This window comes from Sesamum indicum, linkage group LG8 (genome assembly GCF_026168435.1).
Source record: "Sesamum indicum cultivar Baizhima isolate 11 linkage group LG8, ASM2616843v1, whole genome shotgun sequence".
NCBI lineage: Eukaryota > Viridiplantae > Streptophyta > Magnoliopsida > Lamiales > Pedaliaceae > Sesamum > Sesamum indicum.
The window spans coordinates 3,684,785-3,707,689 of NC_142664.1; the positions used below are offsets into that span (position 1 = coordinate 3,684,785).

At 32.3% G+C, this 22,905-nt stretch overlaps 2 protein-coding genes across 7 annotated transcripts; both read right to left on the reverse strand.

Annotated features, from left to right (window-relative positions):
- Positions 1–1,965: 1,965 nt before the first annotated feature.
- On the reverse strand, positions 1,966–5,210 carry LOC105167667 (ubiquitin-conjugating enzyme E2 2). Its single transcript, XM_011087465.3, has 6 exons — positions 5,054–5,210; positions 4,528–4,661; positions 4,412–4,437; positions 3,851–3,940; positions 2,556–2,644; positions 1,966–2,333 (listed from the first exon to the last, which is right to left on the reverse strand). Exons 2-6 carry the CDS (start codon positions 4,650–4,652, stop codon positions 2,205–2,207), a joined length of 459 nt encoding a protein of 152 aa, XP_011085767.1. The 5' UTR covers positions 4,653–4,661; positions 5,054–5,210; the 3' UTR covers positions 1,966–2,204.
- A 2,516-nt stretch (positions 5,211–7,726) lies between these two features.
- On the reverse strand, positions 7,727–21,592 carry LOC105167668 (uncharacterized). 6 transcript variants are annotated; one of them, XR_002287595.2, is made up of 5 exons: positions 20,766–21,288; positions 9,351–10,057; positions 9,063–9,166; positions 8,547–8,982; positions 7,727–8,459 (listed from the first exon to the last, which is right to left on the reverse strand). XR_002287595.2 is itself a non-coding variant. In XM_020695918.2 (4 exons), exons 2-4 carry the CDS (start codon positions 9,406–9,408, stop codon positions 8,025–8,027), a joined length of 597 nt encoding a protein of 198 aa, XP_020551577.1. In that variant the 5' UTR covers positions 9,409–10,057; positions 20,766–21,279; the 3' UTR covers positions 7,727–8,024. The 6 variants fall into 6 exon arrangements, 1 of the variants encoding a protein (XP_020551577.1); XR_002287594.2 differs by having other exon boundaries at positions 8,578–8,982; positions 9,063–10,057; positions 20,766–21,289; XR_002287593.2 differs by having other exon boundaries at positions 9,063–10,057; positions 20,766–21,289.
- Positions 21,593–22,905: the final 1,313 nt, after the last annotated feature.

The following is a 22,905-nucleotide window of genomic DNA, read 5'->3' on the forward strand; positions in this document are numbered from 1 at the left end:
TTACAAAATCAAGTATCATGCTCATCATTAAATTCGACAATTAAATGATTGACGTATATACTATTTTTTAAAAAAATAAAAGAAATATATCAATTATTCATACTTTCAGTACATAAAAATACTATACTATGGATCAAAAGGGAGATTCTTATGGTAATAATTTTAGTTGGCATAACGAGTATAGATTAAAATGCCCACAAATATATTTATTTCTGTCCTAAAATAAACATCACTTTATTCAATCAATTTCTGTTTATACACATTTTAAGTTAATTCATTAAGGAAATAATCTAATAATTTATATCAGAAAATATATAATTATAATATATACACGTATCGAGTGTGCGCCCACAAAATGGAACCGGTAGAGTACACATCCCTTGTGATATGTATTGTTGGTAAGAGTATAGTCACAAAACAATGTGTAAATGATGAATGTAGTAATATCCAAATCCAAGACAAGAAGCATAAGGTTGGTTGCAGAGGAAAACGCCAACGTGTGGTCGTACGTTGTTGTGTTGTTGGGAGTGCAAGCATGGAAGTGTGCATGAGTAATAAGTAAGTTGTAGGACATACCCTCCAATTTAGGGTACCCCCTCCCTCAAAACACCTCCACCTAAGGGCTTAGGGAGGGTACTATTAGTTATTAATAGGAGGGTTTTATTTGGAGGTAAGATTAGGTGAGGTGCAGTGTACCCTGATGAGGGACCCTTTGCTTTAATTGGTTGCACCCACTCCAGCCTCATGCATTACGCTCTGGTGGGCAACTTGGTTCTACATCTACTGCTTCTTCATTCATGTTAAAAAAGTAGTGAAAAGATTAAGAGCAAAAAGGCAGAAAAGTAATCAAAAATTGAGTTGTTCTTGTAGTTAAATGATAGTGGTTTTAAGAGTAGAAGAATTGGCAAAAGTAATGAATCATATTATGAGGAAGGGCATAACAAGCATACAAACAAGACTCAAGGTCAAGGGCATAACAAGCATACAAGGGAGGTGCTCCACTACAAATTCTCCCCTACCCTAAAATTGAGGTCAGCATAAGAAATTAAAATTGACCTACACAGACTGTGTGTGAACAGAAAGATGATGGAACCACCTTACCTAAACATCAAATACTTTTTTCAAGCTCATAATATAATCTTAAACCCACATATATATACTTAAAAGGTAAATTATAACAACCTTCCCTCCTATTTATATAATTATGAATACCCCTTATTGTTTGAATATTCGTAATTATGTCAAATTTTAGGAAAACTGACTGTAATTTACACCATACTTAATGGCATGAAAAACAATACTCTAACTCTGATAGAATGTGGCAATTATTTCCATAGGGCAATCATGAGAGTCTTAGCATAGTACTACAGCTCAACCACAAATGTTGTTAGAATTAATTTCATGACATTAACTTGCAAATGGAATTTTGATAGCCTACCACTAACTAATACAGCGATATTTACTCTTCTGGTTGATGATTAGAAGGGAGATAAAGATTAAGATAACAAGCATGCATGGTCTGGCACGTGTCCGAATGTATAAGTGGCAACTCCAAGTAATCCAAGTCCTGATGGCAACCTAATATTCCACACCTTCATCTCTAAACCACATCTTTTAGGGGTACAAACTCGTTGAGCAAACAGACACACACACACACAAAAAAAAAAAAAAAAAAAAAAAGAAGATGAAGAGGAAAAAGAGAAGCAAGAATCCAGGTTGAATGTACCTTCACATCTAGAATTCTTAGAATGCTGTTTCTGATGTCCAAAAACCACAACTGAGTTCATTGATTCAGTAAATTGTCTTGCAAACTTCATAATTCTGTTCAGAGATCAACTCATGTATGATGTAGTAGAGGACCAACATATTTACCTAAAATTTTACTAAGAGTTTGACAAAAAATTTCACAAGATTAAAGGGTAAACTTATAATTTCATACAATAATGCAATCCAGTACAAGATATGTTTATGTACATACGCCACCGGACCATCAGAAAATATCAAGATAAAGACATTTCAATGTCCCTGAACATAAGCATGAAAGACATTCATAACAATGTTCTGCCAACTACAAGAGTCACTAATGTACCAATTTAGGCGAGTAAACATTTCAGACAAACAGAAACCATCAACCAGGAGAAAGGATCTCGCAAAGTCCGCACATCAACCGTCATCTCCTGTTATGCAACCTGTAGATGTAAAGGCTAGTCTGCTGTCCAACTCTGCTCAACAATTTCGCGCACCTTCCTGTTGTACTCACGTTTGTTCTCACTGAACAGTCTTGCAGCCTCAGAGTTTGCTGGTGAATTTGGATTTGGATCACAGAGCAGTGACTGTAGATTCAGAGTGAAAGAAATTAAGTGAACAAAAACCATCGCTGAAGTTGTCAAGGATAAACATGTTGTTTAACATATATTTTTCTCGTGGAAAGAGCTGAAGTTGTCAAGAATAACATGTTGTTTAACATATATTTTTCTCGCGGAGAGACCTGAAGTTGACAGTTCATACCCAATTGCTTAGCAAAAGAAACAATACATCTTACAGCTCTATGGTACCTGAATAGATGTAAGTATAGCAGCTACATCATATATTGGACTCCACTGATTTTGCAAAATATCCAAGCAAATACTTCCATCTGCATAAACTGATCACACAAAATTAAATCAGTACACCATCTCCAGTGTGGAATGCAAGAACACATGTGTTTCAACTTTCACCCTGGATTTGAGAAGTTTGAATAAATTGTCCTTAGCCAGGAACATATATTTAGGAATCATTCATCAAATAATGATGCTCCCCCAAACTATTCTAAAATCATATTCATAACAATATGTTGCTGCAGTCCAATTTGCTAAACCATGATGCACATGCAGTTGGGTCATGACCGCATAACAATACATATTACATGCGGGCTTGGATATGTTCCAACTTTGTATATGGTATGCATATGACGCCATAGAGAACTGATAATCAGATATAATGGAAAGGTATTAAGCATTTGAAGTTTGAACTTGAATATACAAACTAGATTATTTATTTCAGAAAAAATGTAAAAAGAACAAGTATACAAGTCCCAAGGTGCAGCAAGAAAATTATAGAAGGGAAGACCATGCAACTAATTAAGCAAAATACCCTAGAACACTAGAATTACAGGTCAAGACGAACAAAATCAATAGTGATACACAAACAATAGGAAAAAAAGCTACAAGCAAATTCTTCCTAAATAAACAAGGTTATTTCTAGTCAGGCAACAAACAGTATTTCCTCATAATAAATTGGTTCTTCCTTCAGTTACCAAACTAGATACACATAATAATATGCATGACAGTATCATAAAAAAATCAAGTTGAACAAAGTAATCAGTGTAGGCCAGTCCCCATAGTTTATTAATTAGTATTTAGTAAAAGTACTAAATTTAGGAAGTTCAGATTAAATATAGATAGGACAACCAATGTGCATTATTAATAGTCATTACATTATGGATCATTTAAACTAGTGGTGACACACATGAAGAAACCCTCTTGGATCATTTAGCTCAATGTTTGCAAAAAGCACAAAAGAGTAAACAAGTTAAAAAGCGACAAGGAGGCACAGAAGAAAAAGCAGCAAAAACACAGACAATAACAATTAACAACTCCTTGCTGTATTTTCTATAACAGCAGATACTGCTACTTTGTCATGCAAGTTCTGGAATTCACAATAGTGGAGCGTGCCGCTTGTTCTCAAAAGGTTTACAGCGGCAACTAATAGGCTTACCATTGCAAACAAACGTAAGAAGCATATAAGTAATAAACTATAAATCTTTTACCATGATGATATATCACATAAGGAAATATCTGAATTAACTTACTGTTGGGATGGAACATTCTTGAAATGAATCTCACTGTCGGGGGCTTATTTGGATAATCTTCCGTGAATTGAAGTGTCAACTTAAACGTGCCTAGAAGCAAACAGTAATATCATCAGTCACGGAATAATAAGATAGATAAAAGAAAAAAAATGCACATGCAACAGTCTAATGCTATGTTAAACCTTGGATTTTATTGGAGAAACTATTGGGAAGCATTTTCCTTGGTCAGGTTGTACAGAAAAAAGATCAAAGAAATGTTTGTTCAATCATAATTAGAACAGACATCCATGCATGTATGCATCTACTGTATCTCTTTTATAATCTTCAATCAAGCTAGAATCTCTTTTAACTAAGTTCTTGTGTTATCCTTAATGGAAATACATTTAGACTTGAATTTGTATAATGTTTCCTTTACACTGCACTCCACTACACCCAACATCCAAATTAGTGTAGAGGGAGAAGGAAAAGGTACACATGAATACACATTGAAACATTCAACCTAACAGCACAGTCACCACCGCAATCAATTTAAAACCAAACTCAAGTGAAGAATATTCTCACCTCCATCCCAAGGAGTATCATCTGGACTGCAATTCAAAAAAATTCAAATATATTAGCAAAAATTAGGATGTTCTCAATCCATTCACAAGCAGCAACCACCACAACACATAACATACCCAAATATAACGGCATTCCAGAGCATAATATTGTTATCATATGGCGCACCGCTGATGCCAGCCGGAGGGTCCTGCTGTAACCGCTTGAAATCCCTCATTAATCGCTTCCTCGCCGGTGTCGACATCTTCACCGCCTGCAATTACACCAAGCCAAAATCCCCGTTTTCCCTTAGAGCACACTAATATCTAAGTTTGCACCAAAACAATTGCGCTCATAATACACGTAATTGACAGGAAACATATTCAAACTTGAATCCCAGATTTCTAATTCCAATCCCCCCACGTCAATCCTTACATTATCAAACACTATCCCAACATTAATTTCATATTCTAAAAAAAAAAAAAAAACCACCAATCCCATACAAAAACCCTACCTAAAAATAAAAAAAGGAAAATCAATCTACACAACCAAAAACCCTAGATCCACAAACTCATAGCACAATCAAAAACAATTCCACAAGTCAACGTGAATAAATTAGGGCTCCTGCACAGCACCAGAATTGAAGCAGGTGGAAGAGCAAATTACCTGAAAACGAGAGAGCAGCAAGATATTCTTCCCCTCTCCTCAGTGTTTATACGCTGCGATACCAAACAAATACGAAATAGGGCGTATATTTGTTGTTGGCCGCCCAATGTCTCTGATACCCGCAGGCACAAATAGAGAGAGATTTCGCGGTGGCGTCATATGTAAGCGAAGAATCTGTGTGGACGGAATATATACACACTGCGATCCAGCTCATATCTGACGTGGAAAATTAAAATTCTTCCACAATACTATTTATTTTTTATTATTTTATATCATTTTATTGCACAATAATACAACTTTTATGATCTTGTTCAATAATTTTTATAAAATTAAATATTTATGATTATAAGATTATGAAAATTTATCAGACTCCTATTTTTTTTTCATTTTTAATTTAAAATATATTCATTAGTTAGTAAAATAATTGTTACAATTCAAAACTATTTAGATTAATTTTACAGTATATTATAATCTCAATAAATTTAGAAAAATGAATATGCGGAAAAAATAAAAGATTTTTTATACCAAAAAATTACATATTGATATTATTACGTTAAATTTTCTAAAATAAAAAAACTAAAGATTGCATAATTACATAACATCGTCAATATTAAAACGCTTTTGAAATAATATGACAACTCTATGGTTACTATCTCCTTTTTAGAAATTTAGTTTAAGAAGTCAATGTGTATATTTTGAGATTAAAATGTTATATTATCATTTACCTTTTTTATATTTTTTATTATAATAAATCATTATACCCCTAAATCGACTCGATAGTGTCAAGTTTCTTATATTTTTGTTTGTGTTCTCATTTTTACTTTTCAATTTTTTAATCAGCAATTGAAGTAAAAACATATTTGTTTATATGTATTCTTATTAAAGTATATCGATTTGGCAACGCAATTTAATATAAAAACACAATTTTATTAATTAAACATATTCTCTATTTTACACGAAGATCTATACAAAATTTAAAATATATATTTTTCATTGAAAAATAAAAAATAAGAATACAAACAAACAGGCGTTGTTTCCCATTCGACTGTGAGTTTTACTTGTCATAACTATACGAAAATGTGTTATGTTTCAGCCATAAGAGTCGTTTATCTCCTGGCGTTCCATTTTGTTGCACCTTCGGAACGGAAAGGTGTAAGGAAGCAAGTAAAGCTGTAACGTTCTGTAAATAATTCTCGAAGGCTTTTCTTGAGCGACTGAAGCGTTCATAGATGGTTGAATCTAAACAAATCACATGTTAATATTATACTTGTGTTATATATAATTAATTTGATACGAACGTGAATAAGGATTTTGCACGAATAATTAATCTTCCCCATGGATGCTTATTTCACCTTTTCCTATCTAGGATTAACCTGAAGAAAGGAATATTTTTCTCACAACACTCAACACATGCAAGTGAACTACGGAGCAAACAACTCAACATTTTGGATGCACAGTAAATTTATCAGGACAAAAGGGTAAAATTTATTTTGGTACCACAACTCTGATAGATGACATTTTTAATTTCATAAAACTCACAATCACGTATTTTTTAGTCCCAGAAAATGTAATTTTGGGACTTTTTATCTCAAAATCACAGCGCCTTTTTAGTCCCAAACAACAGTTTTTTAGTTCCAAAACCTATATAGCTTTTTAGGACTAGAAATACGTGATTATAAATTTTATGAAACTGAAAACAACATATGCCATAACTATAATATCAAAATAAAATTTACCCTTATTTTGTGAGATTAAAAAAACATTTTGCCCCATTTATCATCACCTTTTTAATACATCTGCGTAAAGTTGATAGTTGATATTAGTAAGATAACTAGCACATCCACAAACTCAATCTACGTGTCAATTAAAGGTGAAAAATGAAATGTGACGGTTGGATTTACTATTTCAAACCGTACTGCGTCTTTGATTTAATTTAATATATACATGCCATTCGAAATAAAATATATAATATGATCGTATAATATGCGTATATATATATATATATATTAAATAGAGTACAAAATACAATAAACCTTTAAAATAAAAAATTCAATCATTTTCTTGTTTGTGATATCACACGAGAATTTTCTTCCAAAAATAAACAAATGAATGTTACATTTATGATGAATTCAAAATGATACGATAGATTAAAACGAAATGCGGTGAAATCTAGTCGACGATGGGCTACGAGCATGTACTATTTTGCTGGTGGATGGTATTTTTACATTGTAAATCCATATTACAATTTATTTCATCTATATAAAAAAAACTTAGGTTTTTGTATACACAGAGGTGTATATTTATGTATGTACATTTAGTACGAAAATACAAGAAAAGGTTATAACAAAAACTCAAATCTGTAAAACGAACAGTGGAAACTTTGCTTCCATGTCGAAATTACCTTTTTGCAATTTTTGGTCCATTGTAGGACACTCCAACTATGGACTGGTCTTTAGGTTTTTCCCTCTCCTTAAGCCATGCATGCCCGGCAACCTCGAGTTATTTAATACTTTATTAATAAAAAAAATTATATTATTATAATTTTATTAAATAATATAATATTATAAAATCGCGACTCATCAAGAAATAAAGACAGAAAAATTAATTTGTGCCCAAGTCGGGATTCAAAATTCGTATAATTTAATTTATATATAATTAATTTTAACAACATACTAAAATCCAAAAATAATAAAATTAACATTGCATTAACTTAAAAAATTACAATTAAGGGTACAAATATAATAGTGTATTTATTTTGTACAATTGTTAAAAATTATAATGAACTATACAATTACAAATATAAAAAATGTCCACCCGTTCCACAATGCCGTTTGTGGCGTTGACGTCAAGGTTTTCTTATTTCCTCGCCCACATTTTACACTGGCTCATTTTGCGCCTCATTTTCATCACCACCGAACCGACTTGATGTTGTTGTGGAACTTGACTCCACGTTGTCACGATATGCACCAAACTATGGAAATGGAATTGGTGAAATATTATATCCTTGTGCATATGTTTGATTAATACCAAAACCAAGATCAAAAGAATAATCTTGTGTTTGGTTTGGCATATATGGAGTCGATTGAAACCATTCGTCTTGAGACGGTTGAGGCATATAATAATCTTGAGGCGGTTGAGGTGGATATACTGTAGAAGGACCAGCTATATCCACTCCAATATCATGACGTTCAACTGAACCAGTAGACATTCGGCTACAACTTCTGCTTTGCCTGTAGGATGTTGTGGGAGCATCATCGGATGGAGAAGCAATTTGTTGTGGCTGTTGGGTTATAGCTTCCTTGATAATATGTAACCTATGTTCAAATCTATCCACCAATTGACTATATCCTTCAATATTTGATGGTCTAGATCGACATAAAGTTTCAAGGGCATTCACCTCATTTGCCTGAAAATTGTAAAAAATAATGAGCCTTGTGTTGTTAAAAAAAATCTGAAATAAAATATGTAATATTATATAACAACGTATCACAACTTGCAACAGATGTGCTTCTCCAGGTTGGTACCCGCTTTCCGCACGTCTATCGGTAGATGACGATACGAAATTTCTTGTTATGTTGTAGTACCATTCCCAATAACCTCGTTCTGTTTCCCTTCTATCGAAAATGGGAGGCCTATGTACAACCATGTCATATCATCTTTGCCATCTAGTGATATATTGTATGTATTGCAGGTACCAATCTGCGCGCGTGATTTTTACGAAAAATCTGATGGAGGCTCATATCCCGGGTATCCGTCGATTTTGGTACATTTTGCCTCATCTCGAATTGACGAACAACCCGTTCGGGACGATGCATTTCAATTATTGCGTAGAATATCAATAGAATGGATGACCTCCACAACTGGGGGTTCAATTCATCGGCGTAAGCCATAATGACATCCGAGTCCATGTCATACGGCTGCCATATGAACTGTAATAAATACAAAGATGTAATTTAATACGCACTTAATTCACGGTATAAATATACCTATAATATTAAAAATAAGTTACCTGATCCGCCTGCATCTCATCCAGAATTTCTCGTATGACTCGGACAGTTCCCCGTACTGTGCTGGTGCAAGTGTGCTGACAATTCCAAGTAGCACCATATGGTGCTGCTGGGAGCCAGCGATTGTTATGCATTTGGATTTGGCCCATAAATAGTCGTTGGGCACCAAGTTCACGACAAAGTGGCGTAATCCGTAACCATGCCCAAATTTGCACGAACAATACAAATATGTGTTATTAATGAATATTAATAGCCAAAAAAATGTGTAAGAATTTTTAAGTCAATTTTACCTGTAGCAATTGCAGCGTCCCACCAATTGCCGCTTTGCTTTTTGTGCTGGCATTGCATAATTCACGATATAAAAATGCCAGCACAACACTCCCAACTATAGTTCCTCGCGGTTTATATATCTTCTAATTTTGAAAGATAAAGTAATGAGACATAGTTACTTGAGGAATCTGGGCACATCAAACCCCCAAATAGAAGTAATGCAACGGCACGTGCGTATTGGACGACGATATCGTGGGGAGTGTTATAAGTGATCTCGACAGCGCCAAATGAGATGTAATTGCGGATGTCTATAGTCTCGAGCCCCTCAACGCATTTGCATCCGGGCTAAAGCCTATGTAAGTAAGGCAATATTCCTGTCATTGTTGTGTTGTGCGGTCGAGATCAATTCCAGTCACCGGCTCGCCGTCTATTGGGAGTGCCCATATTATTTGAATATCTTGTAGGGTAATTGTGGCTTTTCCTACACGAAAATAAAAAGTGTGCATCTTCGATCGCCACCTCTCCATTAATGCAGTGATGAGGTGTTGATTTAATTGAAGGCATCCGCACCTGTAGACTCCATAAAATTCTATTCGGTGTAGGATTTTTTGTACACGCTCGGACATATTATTTTGATGAAAATGAGTCCAAAAGCTACCATCCGCACACCGTGAAATTAGTACGGCATCTAGGTCACCTTCAGGAATATCGTCGGACCTATGTTGGGCTTGTTGAGATAATACAGTACCATCACGAGGACCGTAAACTGAACGTCTATCCATTTGTATGAAAAATAAATTGAAAATAACCTCACACAAATGATTTTGAATGTAGTGAAAAATTGAAAGTTGAGAGTTTTGAATACAGTGAATGTCCACAACATCTTGGTCAAATTTATAATGGTTGTTGGCGGTTTAAATTTTTTTTTAAATTTAAAAAAATTACAGTGATGGGTCAATTTTTGATTGACCCATCACTGGCTGCGACCAGCCTATTTTATTGGCTAGCAGCGTGCCAGTCATTAAGGGCTGCTAGCGCTGCCAGCCCTTTAATTACTTATATATATAAAATATATTTATATATTATATATGTATTTATATTATATGTATATATATTAATACATATATATAATAATTTATATATATGTATATGTATATATATACAAGCACATCTTGCCCCATTTAATTTCTCTATTGAATATATTAAAGGAGAGACAAATAGTCTCCCTGATTTCCTATCAAGAGAATATATTGATGGAAATGAATCTGGATGAATTTGGAAATGAAATGTTTAGAGGAATGAATATTTCCTCGACAATTCCAAATGGATGGATTGAAGAAATGGTCATAGGAGAAAGATATTCTATGAATGGAGTCCATTGGCCTATCTACCAATGAAAATTTTGGGATGAACCAATTCAATATATGACAAGATTAAAAAGAATTCAAAAAATAATCAGAAAGCGAATTGATAAAGTCAAGGAAGTAATTTCTGACATTCTCATACAATTTCCAGATGCAAATGTCACTGCAAAAAATTGTATTAAACAACTTTGGATAGCAAATTTGCTATACCACCAGCAAATTGCTGGTCTCTATGCTAGCTAATGAATCATCTTTATTTTTAAGGAATGCTCCCCCAACGGGAAAGAGGAAGAAATTCCTCCTCTAATCAGAGAGGAGATAGGTTTCGAGCTGGTGATATTGTCAGACATGAGAATAGGGCCTTAGTAAGATAAAATATTTCGGGAATAGAAAAATTTAATAACATCCCAGAAGAAGAGAATGAACTCTTCAACCAGTTTCTTGAATTTAACAAAGAACATAAAAAAATTAACAACTGATGAATCATCAGCATCTTATGCAAAAATGGTGCAAGAAGATGAAGATGAATTAATTAATTACAAATTTAGTGAACACCATGAAATAATTATACTTCTTGAGAATGATGATTTAAGGTGGGAAAAAGACTCATGGTATCTAATGAAAAGGTATCTTAATGTTGCATCTTTTCCAGCAGGGTCATATAAACCTAGGGCACATTATGAATGTATCCTTAAAGCAACTCAGAGTGTTGAAATTAATCACACATTTTCTAGCAATGGAAAGGAATTTAATTATTCCAAAGAAGTAATTAAAAAATTTATCACTGCTCTAGAATGGGGAATCAACCCATTAGTAGAAAAAGAATACTTTCACCCAGAGTAAAAAATACAATAAAGTTTAACTACTGAGACTATGTTAAGGCATTTAATAAGGCTTTTCTTTATGAAAATTATAAAAAAAACATACATGATTTTTTAAAATTTATCCGTTGGTTTTCCAACAAGAAATACCTAATTGGGTATTCCAATGGTGGATAAGTTTTGGTCCATCAATTTCTATTCTTCCTGAAATCTTCCAAGAATATTATACGAAATGGCTGAATTATTCGCCAAAAATAATATAAGCAGAAAAATCAAGGAAATGGATTGAAGGAATGGCTTCAATTTATTTCTTTATGGAATTTTCTATCTCATGGATCTGGAAATGGCTACTAGAGGTAGGAATTACCCTATAGAAAATTTCATGCATAAAAAGGAGGTTTTGTTCAAAATTTTGGAACAAAGCATCAAATTAATCCAGAGACCAAGAAATATTATGGTCAAGAAATCATCAATGAGATGGAAGAAAAATTACAAGAATATAAAGTTCTTGCAGAAAAAGAAGAAAATTAGGCACCCAATCCTTTTGAACACATCTCCCAAAGAATTCTGAATAAAAAAGGGTAATCACGAAAGACCAAATGATTGAGGAATACCTCAAGCAAATGCAAAATAATTTGAAAAAGAATCTTTCGGAAATTGCTTCTCCCATGGAGACCTCCAGCAAAAATGGAGAAAATAAATTTTCGTATCTCGCTGAGGAATCTCAGAATCCATTTGAGGAATTTTCTCAAGAAGAATTTCTTGATAATCTATTTAAAGAATTCGGGAGACGTTAAAAAGAAAATAAAAAATGGATATTTTAAAATCATCTGAAGACAAAGAGGACCTCAAGCAATCGAGATCAGAATCAGAAGGAAGTAGCTTCTCTAAACTTATGAAGAAATAAAGTGCCAGCAGGGCAAGTCAACGGAATTGACCAAATGACACGTGTCGACAATGAAACGACACTTGGCAGATGAAGGCCATGCGGACGTGAAAAAATGGTTTCAAGTCCGAACCATCTGGTTATAAATATAACCTTTTCCCCCCCTTTTTGAGAGAGCCCTCGGAAGCCTTCATGTGTTGAAGCAGAGGCACTTGCATTTATAATTTCTTTCTCTTTCCTTAGTTATAAAAAAGTTTCATTTGGCATAAGAAGAGTTACAAACCACCTGTGAGTTCTCTTATTTAACTTTCTGCATTTGTTATTTTCATTCTTGTTTCTATTTTCTTTAGCCTAATGCAAAGCTAAATTGCTGCTGCTGAATTATTCAACTATAACGGAGATAGCATGGCTATATATATATATATAAAGAGTATTTTTCATTACTGATGAAGATAAGGAGAAACTGAAGGAACTTAATGATAAGACTCTCTGGGTCGTCGGTTTAAATTATGGGTATGAATGAGGTCGGCCTTGCCATTACTGCCCAATTTTGTCGTTCTTTGGCGTTGATTTTGGGCTTTACTGTGGTATTTTCTGACCAAAACTCATACTTATTAGTTTAAATCAATGTAAAAAGGTTCCCAATTTAGTCTTTTCTTATGTTATTCGTTTCTCTTTATATTTATCATAATAAAAAATATTCTTTTGATACATTCCGCCTGAATGGCCAATTTTTCCTACTGCCTACATGGTCGAATTTATTTTTTCTTTTGTATACTCCGCCTACATGGTCGGATTTATCTTTCTACTTGTGTACATTCCGCCTATATGGTCGGTTCTCATACCGCCTCATGGCCGGATTTAAATTTTCTTGAGTTTTTTCGATCATGGCTACATGGTATCAGAGCCATGTTGTTGAAGTTGAGTTGAATAATTCAGCAGTACTTTATTCCTCTGTTTAATATGCAGTATTTATTTGATAATAATAGTAGTCATGTTAAGAATGCTAGGAAAGAGGAGTATGAACTCACAAGGAACTTACATCAACTAAATAAATGGACCATTCCTAAAGTAAATCCTAGATTAATTTATAATTTCAAAAGATTTGATTTCTGGAAAACTAAACAGGTAGTAAAAACTACTGAAGAATCTATTTCTTTTGATAATGAAGAAAAAGTAATAAAACTTTTGGATTCCATGGATAAGGCATTACCAAGAAGAGTATAAATTTCTACATATTGGTCTTGTTCAAATAGCCTTTAAGCCTCTAACATTAGAAGGCTTACCAAAAAGCTTTTTAGCTGCCCTAAGAGATGCCAGGAATTTAGACTGGAAGAAATCTCTAATAGGAATAATTCAATCTAGTCTAGCCCATGGTCCAGTATTTTTTAATGTTTATCCAATTCTACAGTTATCAATGTCTGATGTGAATATACTTGATGCACTAACGTTAAATGCTAAAACCCATGGATATAATTATACACCTGGATCAGAATTACTATGTATATGTTATAGAATTTACTATAAACTTCTCCATACACTTAATTCTAATTGTAAGACACAAGATAATAAAACTCTTGAACAAAGAGTATTCTTTGAAACGAATTTACAGAATTCAAGGATTAATACTAGGAGACAAATAAAATGGAGCGAAGTAGAGTTTCCAGAACATTGGGTGATTGAGAAGGAGGTCCCCATTAAAAGTAATACTGAAAGTATGTACACAAATATATTACAAAATCCAGAAGGAAATGTCATAATAAATTTTGTTAATCAGTTAAAATATTTAAAAAGTTGCTCTTCAAGATATTCTAATATGTCTTATATATCACCAATAGAGGTAACAACCCCATCTAGAGCATTCACATCCCAAATCAGAGAAGAGATTAATAGCTCAAATTATGATAAGGTCGAAGAAATAAGGATACAATCAAATAATATTGTTAAAGGAGTATATAAGGATCCTAAACTAAATGAAGAATTAACTTCATAAACGGACTTTTGTTTATAAATGAATACAAATGATGATAAAGAGTGGGTCGTTTTTTGCCATTGACAGATGATAAAGAGTGGGTCGTTTTTTCAAAATACCTAGTTGGTATAAACCTTCTTTAATATAGTTAATATCTACTCCACTGTCAATAAGAGCAGTAAATGTTTTCCTAAAATTGTTATTTATTAAAAGATCAATTTTAACATTCCATTTTTTACTAGTGACTATTTCTAAAGTCGATAGAAAATCTTCCTCGTATTTTTCTTCTCCTATTTCATTATTCTTGCTAATTTCAATCCTCCCAAGTCTATTAGTAAGAGACTGATTGTATTTTTTAATATTCTTTATATCTTATTTTAACTTTTCTACTTCAATTTTGAGATCCTCCACAGTAGAGGAGTTATCTCTAATAGTATGCTTTTCATTAAGCAATTTCTTGACTTCAGCTATTGTATATGGTTCAAAAAATTTATTAATAGTTCTATCATAAACTGGGTTAGGCCCAGATGTGGAGGCATTATTATTATTATCAATTTTACTTAGAATAATGTCCCTAACTTCAGGATCCTTTATTTCCCTAAGTAGTTTAATAATATGATTATCAATGAGAACATTTATTTATCCCATTTCTTTAAATTTTGCCATTAATTCGTAGAATTCTTGATGTGAATTTTATTCCTGCCTACATGAACAAGAAGGCTCTTTTTCTTCAGATTCAGAAGTGGTTGATGAATATTCAAAATTTTCTTCGATATTTTTAAGTTCACTTTGCTCCTCAGATTCTTCTTTTTCTGAAAATATTACATTAAGTATTTTTTGTTTATCCTCTTCTTGTAAATTAAGATTATTTTTTTTTTTTCAATTTTCTAGCCTTTTTGTTTCTGCATCTATTTGCAAGATGATCTGTTTCTCCACAAACATAGCATCTTCTTATTTTCTTTGTGATGTTATTTTTAGCCTTCCATTCATTTTTTCTAGCCAAGTCTTTTTCTTTATTTATTTCTTTTCTAAATTTTTTCTTTTTGTACCTCTTCTCCTTAAACCTCGAAGTCCTATTCCTAGAGATTTTTTATTTATCAGATGGTTTCATTTCCATCCCAAATTGAGCACAAAACTGTCCTAATTAGCTTTTCCCTGTTAAGTTTTGTCTTTTAATTTGTTTATTTAATCTAATTTCATTGCATAAATTTAATCCTTCCTGGATGCAGGTTCCAATTAACTTCCCATAAGTATATTGACTATAATTAATGTGCAGGTCTCCTTTTCTTAGGACATTCTGCAAAAAGATGAGGGAGACCATCTATAAATTTAGACTTCCAATGAGCATCATTTGACCCTGGGAGTTCCATAACTCTAATAAGGAATACATCTTTGTACCATCGAAATGAAGTTAATGTTTTACATTTTAAATTCTGTAGAAGTGTTCAAATATTCTCACTATTATCTGACCATCTACCTGTAAAATGCTCAACGATGTTTGTGGCTAATGTATAAACTGCTTTCTCTTCTGAGATATTATTTTAATTTTCATTGTATTTAATATTTCACCTTTATCAGTTTGGCTGAAATAATTATTCCACCATCCCTTTAATTGGTCAGTCAATCCTGCTATAATCATTTTAGCAATAGCTTTATCGGAATTATTATTTCCTTTACATATAGTACTATACATCATCATTCTATGATAGTATTACAAATCTGTCTTTCTGTAAATCCATCAATGTTACATTCATAAATTTGTTTTCCATTATAACTATTTTGGTCAATTATCTCTTTTTCTTCATAAAAGACATCTTGGGGTGTTGGTCTAGGATAATAGAATTTGGTTTGTATTGGCTTCCTAGCAAATTTTTCTAATTTGTTAATTTCCTCCCTGAATTCATCCTGAGGATCTCTGTCATTATGTAGGGTATTTAATTTTAAAGTTTTAATTTTTTGATCTAATAGCTTTTCTAGGTCTCCTATAGGTTTTAATTTAAAATCTATAATATCCGGGGTGGTTGAATTGAGGGTCTTGTGATAATTTCTCCTCTTGTTTCTTCAACTAATGTCTTATTTGAGTTGATTTCTCTCTGCCAATTCCTTTGCCGTTCTATAATCTTATCTATCTTATTATTGAATTCCATAATGTGTTTTCCTATAACATTTAAAGTATAAATTGGCATAATTTTGCTTTTTTAATAACTCATTTATTTCTGTTATTGTAACCATTAAGGTGTCATCTTCAATTAATTTAGAAAATGCTTTAAAATTAATCTCTATTTCATTAGAATTCATTTTGAAAGGCTGTTGAGGGGAAAAGACATTATTTAGGATTTTTCCGTTTTCTAGGAAATATTTTCTCTCTAACACATTTAAATATTGTTTTGAATATTTGGTTATAAACCATGGAACAAAGGTAACTTTCTTATTTCATATAGATAGTTCCTTATAGAATTGATTTGAAATTTCATTTTGTTTATCAGGTGGGAAATTTTTAAAAAATCATTTTTAAAAGGGTTCCCATCTTTTTTCAGAAAATTCTCCCTTAATTTCTTTTCTAGTCAGGGATCCAAGACTAAAATCGATTATGTTTGTATAATTTTCAAATGGAATTTCATAGGCAATTATATCATGTGTATTCATTTATAAACAAAAGTCCGTTTATGAAGTTAATTCTTCATTTAGTTTAGGATCCTTATATACTCCTTATTATTTGATTGTATCCTTATTTCTTCGACCTTATCATAATTTGAGCTATTAATCTCTTCTCTGGTTTGGGATGTGAATGCTCTAGATGGGGTTGTTACCTCTATTGGTGATATATAAGACATATTAGAATATCTTGAAGAGCAACTTCTTAAATATTTTGACTGATTAACAAAATTTATTATGACATTTCCTTCTGGATTTTGTAATATATTTGTGTACATACTTTCAGTATTACTTTTAATGGGGACCTCCTTCTCAATCACCCAATGTTCCGGAAACTCTACTTCGCTCCATTTTATTTGTCTCCTAGTATTAATCCTTGAATTTTGTAAATTCGTTTCAAAGAATACTCTTTGTTCAAGAATTTTATTATCTTGTGTCTTACAATTAGGATTAAGTGTATGGAGAAGTTTATAGTAAATTCTATAACATATACATAGTAATTCTGATCCAGGTGTATAATTATATCCATGGGTTTTAACATTTAACGTTAGTGCATCAAGTATATTCACATCAGACATTGATAACTGTAGAATTGGATAAACATTAAAAAATACTGGACCATGGGCTAGACTAGATTGAATTATTCCTATTAGAGATTTCTTCCAGTCTAAATTCCTGGCATCTCTTAGGGCAGCTAAAAAGCTTTTTGGTAAGCCTTCTAATGTTAGAGGCTTAAAGGCTATTTGAACAAGACCAATATGTAGAAATTTATACTCTTCTTGGTAATGCCTTATCCATGGAATCCAAAAGTTTTATTACTTTTTCTTCATTATCAAAAGAAATAGATTCTTCAGTAGTTTTTACTACCTGTTTAGTTTTCCAAAAATCAAATCTTCTGAAATTATAAATTAATCTAGGATTTACTTTAGGAATGGTCCATTTATTTAGTTGATGTAAGTTCCTTGTGAGTTCATACTCCTCTTTCCTAGCATTCTTAACATGACTACTATTATTATCAAATAAATACTGCATATTAAACAGAGGAATAAAGTACTGCTGAATTATTCAACTCAACTTCAACAACATGGCTCTGATACCATGTAGCCATGATCGAAAAAACTCAAGAAAATTTAAATCCGGCCATGAGGCGGTATGAAGAACCGACCATATAGGCGGAATGTACACAAGTAGAAAGATAAATCCGACCATGTAGGCGGAGTATATAAAAGAAAAAATAAATCCGACCATGTAGGCGGTAGGAAAAATTGGCCATTCAGGCGGAATGTATCAAAAGAATATTTTTTATTATGATAAATATAAAGAGAAACGAATAACATAAGAAAAGACTAAATTGGGAACCTTTTTACATTGATTTAAACTAATAGGTATGAGTTTTGGTCAGAAAATACCACATTAAAGCCCAAAATCAACGCCAAAGAACGGCAAAATCGGGCAGTAATGGCAAGGCCGACCTCATTCATACCCATAATTTAAACCGACGACCCAGAGAGTCTTATCATTAAGTTCCTTCAATTTCTCCTTATCTTCATCAGTAATGAAAAATACTCTTTATATATATATATATATATAGCCATGCTATCTCCGTTATAGTTGAATAATTCAGCAGCAGCAATTAGCCTTGCATTAGGCTAAAAAAAATAGAAACAAGAATGAAAATAACAAATGCAGAAAGTTAAATAAGAGAACTCCCAGGTGGTTTGTAACCCTTCTTATGCCAAATGAAACTTTTTTATAACTAAGGAAAGAGAAAGAAATTATAAGTGCAAGTGCCTCTGCTTCAACACATGAAGGCTTCCGAGGGCTCTCTCAAAAAGGGGGGGAAAAGGTTATATTTATAACCAGATGGTTCGAACTTGAAACCATTTTTTCACGTCCGCATGGCCTTCATCTGCCAAGTGTCGTTTCATTGTCGACACGTGTCATTTGGTCAATTCCGTTAACTTGCCCTACACTTTATTTCTTCATAAGTCTGGAGACGCTACTTCCTTCTGATTCTGATCTCGATTGCTTGAGGTCCTCTTTGTCTTCAGATGATTTTGAAATGTCCATTTTTTATTTTCTTTTTAACGTCTCCCGAATTCTTTAAATAGATTATCAAGAAATTCTTCTTGAGAAAATTTCTCAAATGGATTCTGAGATTCCTCAGCGAGATATGAAAATTTATTTTCTCCATTTTTGCTGGAGGTCTCCATGGGAGAAACAATTCCCGAAAGATTCTTTTTCAAATTATTTTGCATTTACTTGAGGTATTCCTCAATCATTTGGTCTTTCGTGATTACCCTTTTTTTATTCAGAATTTTTTGGGAGATATGTTCAAAAGGATTGGGTACTGCAAGAACTTTATATTCTTGTAATTTTTCTTCCATCTCATTGATAATTTCTTGACCATAATATTTCTTGGTCTCTGGATCAATTTGCATCAATTTGTTCCAAAATTTTGAACAAAACCTCCTTTTTATGCATGGAATTTTCTGTAGGGTAATTCCTACCTCTGGTAGCCATTTCCAGATCCATGAGATAGAAAATTCCATAAAGAAATAAATTAAAGCCAATCCTTCAATCCATTTCCTTGATTTTTCTACTTATATTATTTTTGGCGAATAATTCAGCCATTCCGTATAATATTCTTGGAAGATTTCAGAAAGAATAGAAATTGATGGACCAAAACTTATCCACCATTGGAATACCCAATTAGGTATTTCTTGTTGGAAAACCAACGGATAAATTTTAAAAAATCGTGTATGTTTTTTTTATAATTTTCATAAAAAAAAGCCTTATTAAATGCCTTAACATAGTCTCACTAGTTAAACTTTATTGTATTTTTTTACTCTGGGTGAAAGTATTCTTTTTCTCCTAATGGGTTGATTCCCCATTCTACAGCAGTGATAAATTTTTTAATTATTTCTTTGGAATAATTAAATTCCTTTCCATTGCTAGAAAATGTGTGATTAATTTCAACACTTTGAGTTGCTTTAAGGATACATTCATAATGTGCCCTAAGTTTATATGACCCTGCTGGAAAAGATGCAACATTAAGATACCTTTTCATTAGATACCATGAGTCTTTTTCCCACCTTAAATCATCATTCTCAAGAAGTATAATTATTTCATGGTGTTCACTAAATTTGTAATTAATTAATTCATCTTCATCTTCTTGCACCATTTTTGCATAAGATGCTGATGATTCATCAATTGTTAATTTTTATGTTCTTTTTTAAATTCAAGAAATTGTTTGAAGAGTTCATTCTCTTCTTTAGGGATGTTATTAAATTTTCCTATTCCTGAAACATTTTCTCTTACTAAGACCCTATTCCTATGTCTGACAATATCACCAGCTCGAAACCTACCTCCTCTCTGAGTGAAAGATTCAAAACCTAGAAAACATAAACAAACAACACTCATGCATGTCTTGGTATAATTATCATGGATTCAGACACCACCCACCCCCACAAACAACACATAAAAGACGACAACATCATCATCATCAAATCTTTACTGCATGCAAGTAGTCTTTTGTACCTTATGCACTGAATTGATTGCTGCCTATCTCCATGTATTAATTGCAAATGATGCGTGAATGTTAGACAAACGACGCGCAGATATTAATATAAAGGAACAGGGCGGGCGTATATTAAATACGTGCGAAACATTAATTCGATCTTAATACCAGAAACTATAGAACAAGAAGAAGAAGAAGATGCAGATTAAGGGTGTACCCAAAACAGCGGCAAGCATTTGGACTTTGTGGGGTGATGGAACAATGTCAGGGCCACAATCGGCAAACACTTGCTTGCAAGAATCGTAAAGCCTTTGAACCGGAGACAGTCTCTTCTGCCTCCTCCGCTTTCTCTTCTTCGACTCATCATTGCCCTTTCCACCACCCTCCTTTTGCTCACTTCCCATTAATTATTCGAACACAGACAAAATTAATCTGAAGCGGGTACTTAATTGAAGAAATGCAAAAACTATGAACTGAGGAAACAGGTAGACGACTTTTTCACATAGGAGAATTCAAGAAAAGTAGAGAGTGTTTTCGTAGTAGTTTGTACAGAAGAGAAGCAAAAGGTTTGATGGAGATGTGAAATTCAATTCTGCAACTCGTCTTAATTTGCAGCGTTGGAGAATGTACATAACTATATATATATATAGGGGAGGGGTGGGGTAGGGGTAGCCATATATGTATATATGTAGAGTTGGTTTTAGAGGGAGAGGGGAAAAGAAAACCATGGGCAGCTTAAACCAATGGGCTAAGAAGAACAGCGGATTGTTTTGGGTGAATTGAAGGACAATTTTTAGTTTATAGAAAAAATTAATACAAGAGTGTCTTTAATTACCCATTTTTCGTACGGATGGCTTTTCTTTTTTATATAAGTATAAAAATAGTGTACATAGCACGCTCATGTATATTTATGTACATAATTAATATGGATAAGAAGAAACAGAAACCGGGTCATGTACACTGCTCATCTTGCCGACTGTTGTTGATTTCTACGGTGAGAATCGCTAATTTGCCCACTGATTGTTCTTCATTTTCAGAAGAGGAGTTCTCCATAATTGTCATTCTACCCCTGAGTTCTCAAAATTCACAATTGCGCCCCGCATACCTCATATCTACATATCAATTTTGTTGACTCAACTATAGTTATAATTATTGTTATGATAAAATCATACGTAATTCTTTTATGACCCTAACTTTTGATTGCAAATCCCATAGATGAAAATTGATGTAATAATTTGTCATTTATGATAGGGTCCCTCTCTGTTAAAAATTAATGGAGAGGGCATGCCACATGTCTAAAATGTGAGTGTTTTTTCTATATATATATATATATATATATAATAATAATACCTTTTAATATTATTTTATATTTATAAAAGTCTATTTTGTCTTTTTTTATGTATGAGAGAAAATAAATATTTTAGTTTAGATAAATTTTAATAATATATATATATTATTAATTAATTTAATTTATTATATAACTTTAATATATTTTAATTAACTACATTTATTTATGAAATATATTAACTACATATAAAAATACTTAAAATGTATATAAAGCTTTTAAAAGTTCAAATATAAATTAACAAATCACAATACAAAAATAAATAAGCTAAAATTCACTTTTCAATTAAAAATGTTATATAATATAATGAAAGTCAAACAATTATATATTATTAACTAAATTAATTTGTTATTTAATTTAAGTATATTTTAGTAATTAATATTTTTATTTATAAAATATAATATTAAATATCAAAATATCAAACAATTATATCAATTTTTGAAGTTATATTATTTATTATAAATATATAAAGTTTCAGCTAAAACCACCAATATATATTTAAATTAAAATTTTAATATTTTTGTTATATTTATTTTTTTTATTTTTTTTTAAATAATAATAATAATACTTTTTGGTGCCGTCTTCTCCGTTGGCCGCCTCATCTCGAAGATGGAGATATTGCCCTTCTTCCTTTGGGCAACGATTGCCTAGATCTAGAGTGTTCGCGTTGAATCGCTGCTCTCTTCTAGAAAGGGCGATTGAACAAGGCGACACAAGGTCGCCCCTTTAGTGCGCAAGCGATGAGGATACAATTGCCTAATTTGGGCGAAGCCCACAATCGCCACCTGCAAATATATATATATATATATATATATATTATATAGCATATATATAATATTTATATATAAATAAAAAATATATTTGAAATTATGTAATATCTGTTAATTTTTTAATAATTGAAGATTAATAGCTATTATAAGAATGTTACGTATAATGAATAATTCAACACAAATTTTAATGCAATTAAGCTTACCGAATAAAAGAAGAGAGTGTGCATATTTTAAAAAATACA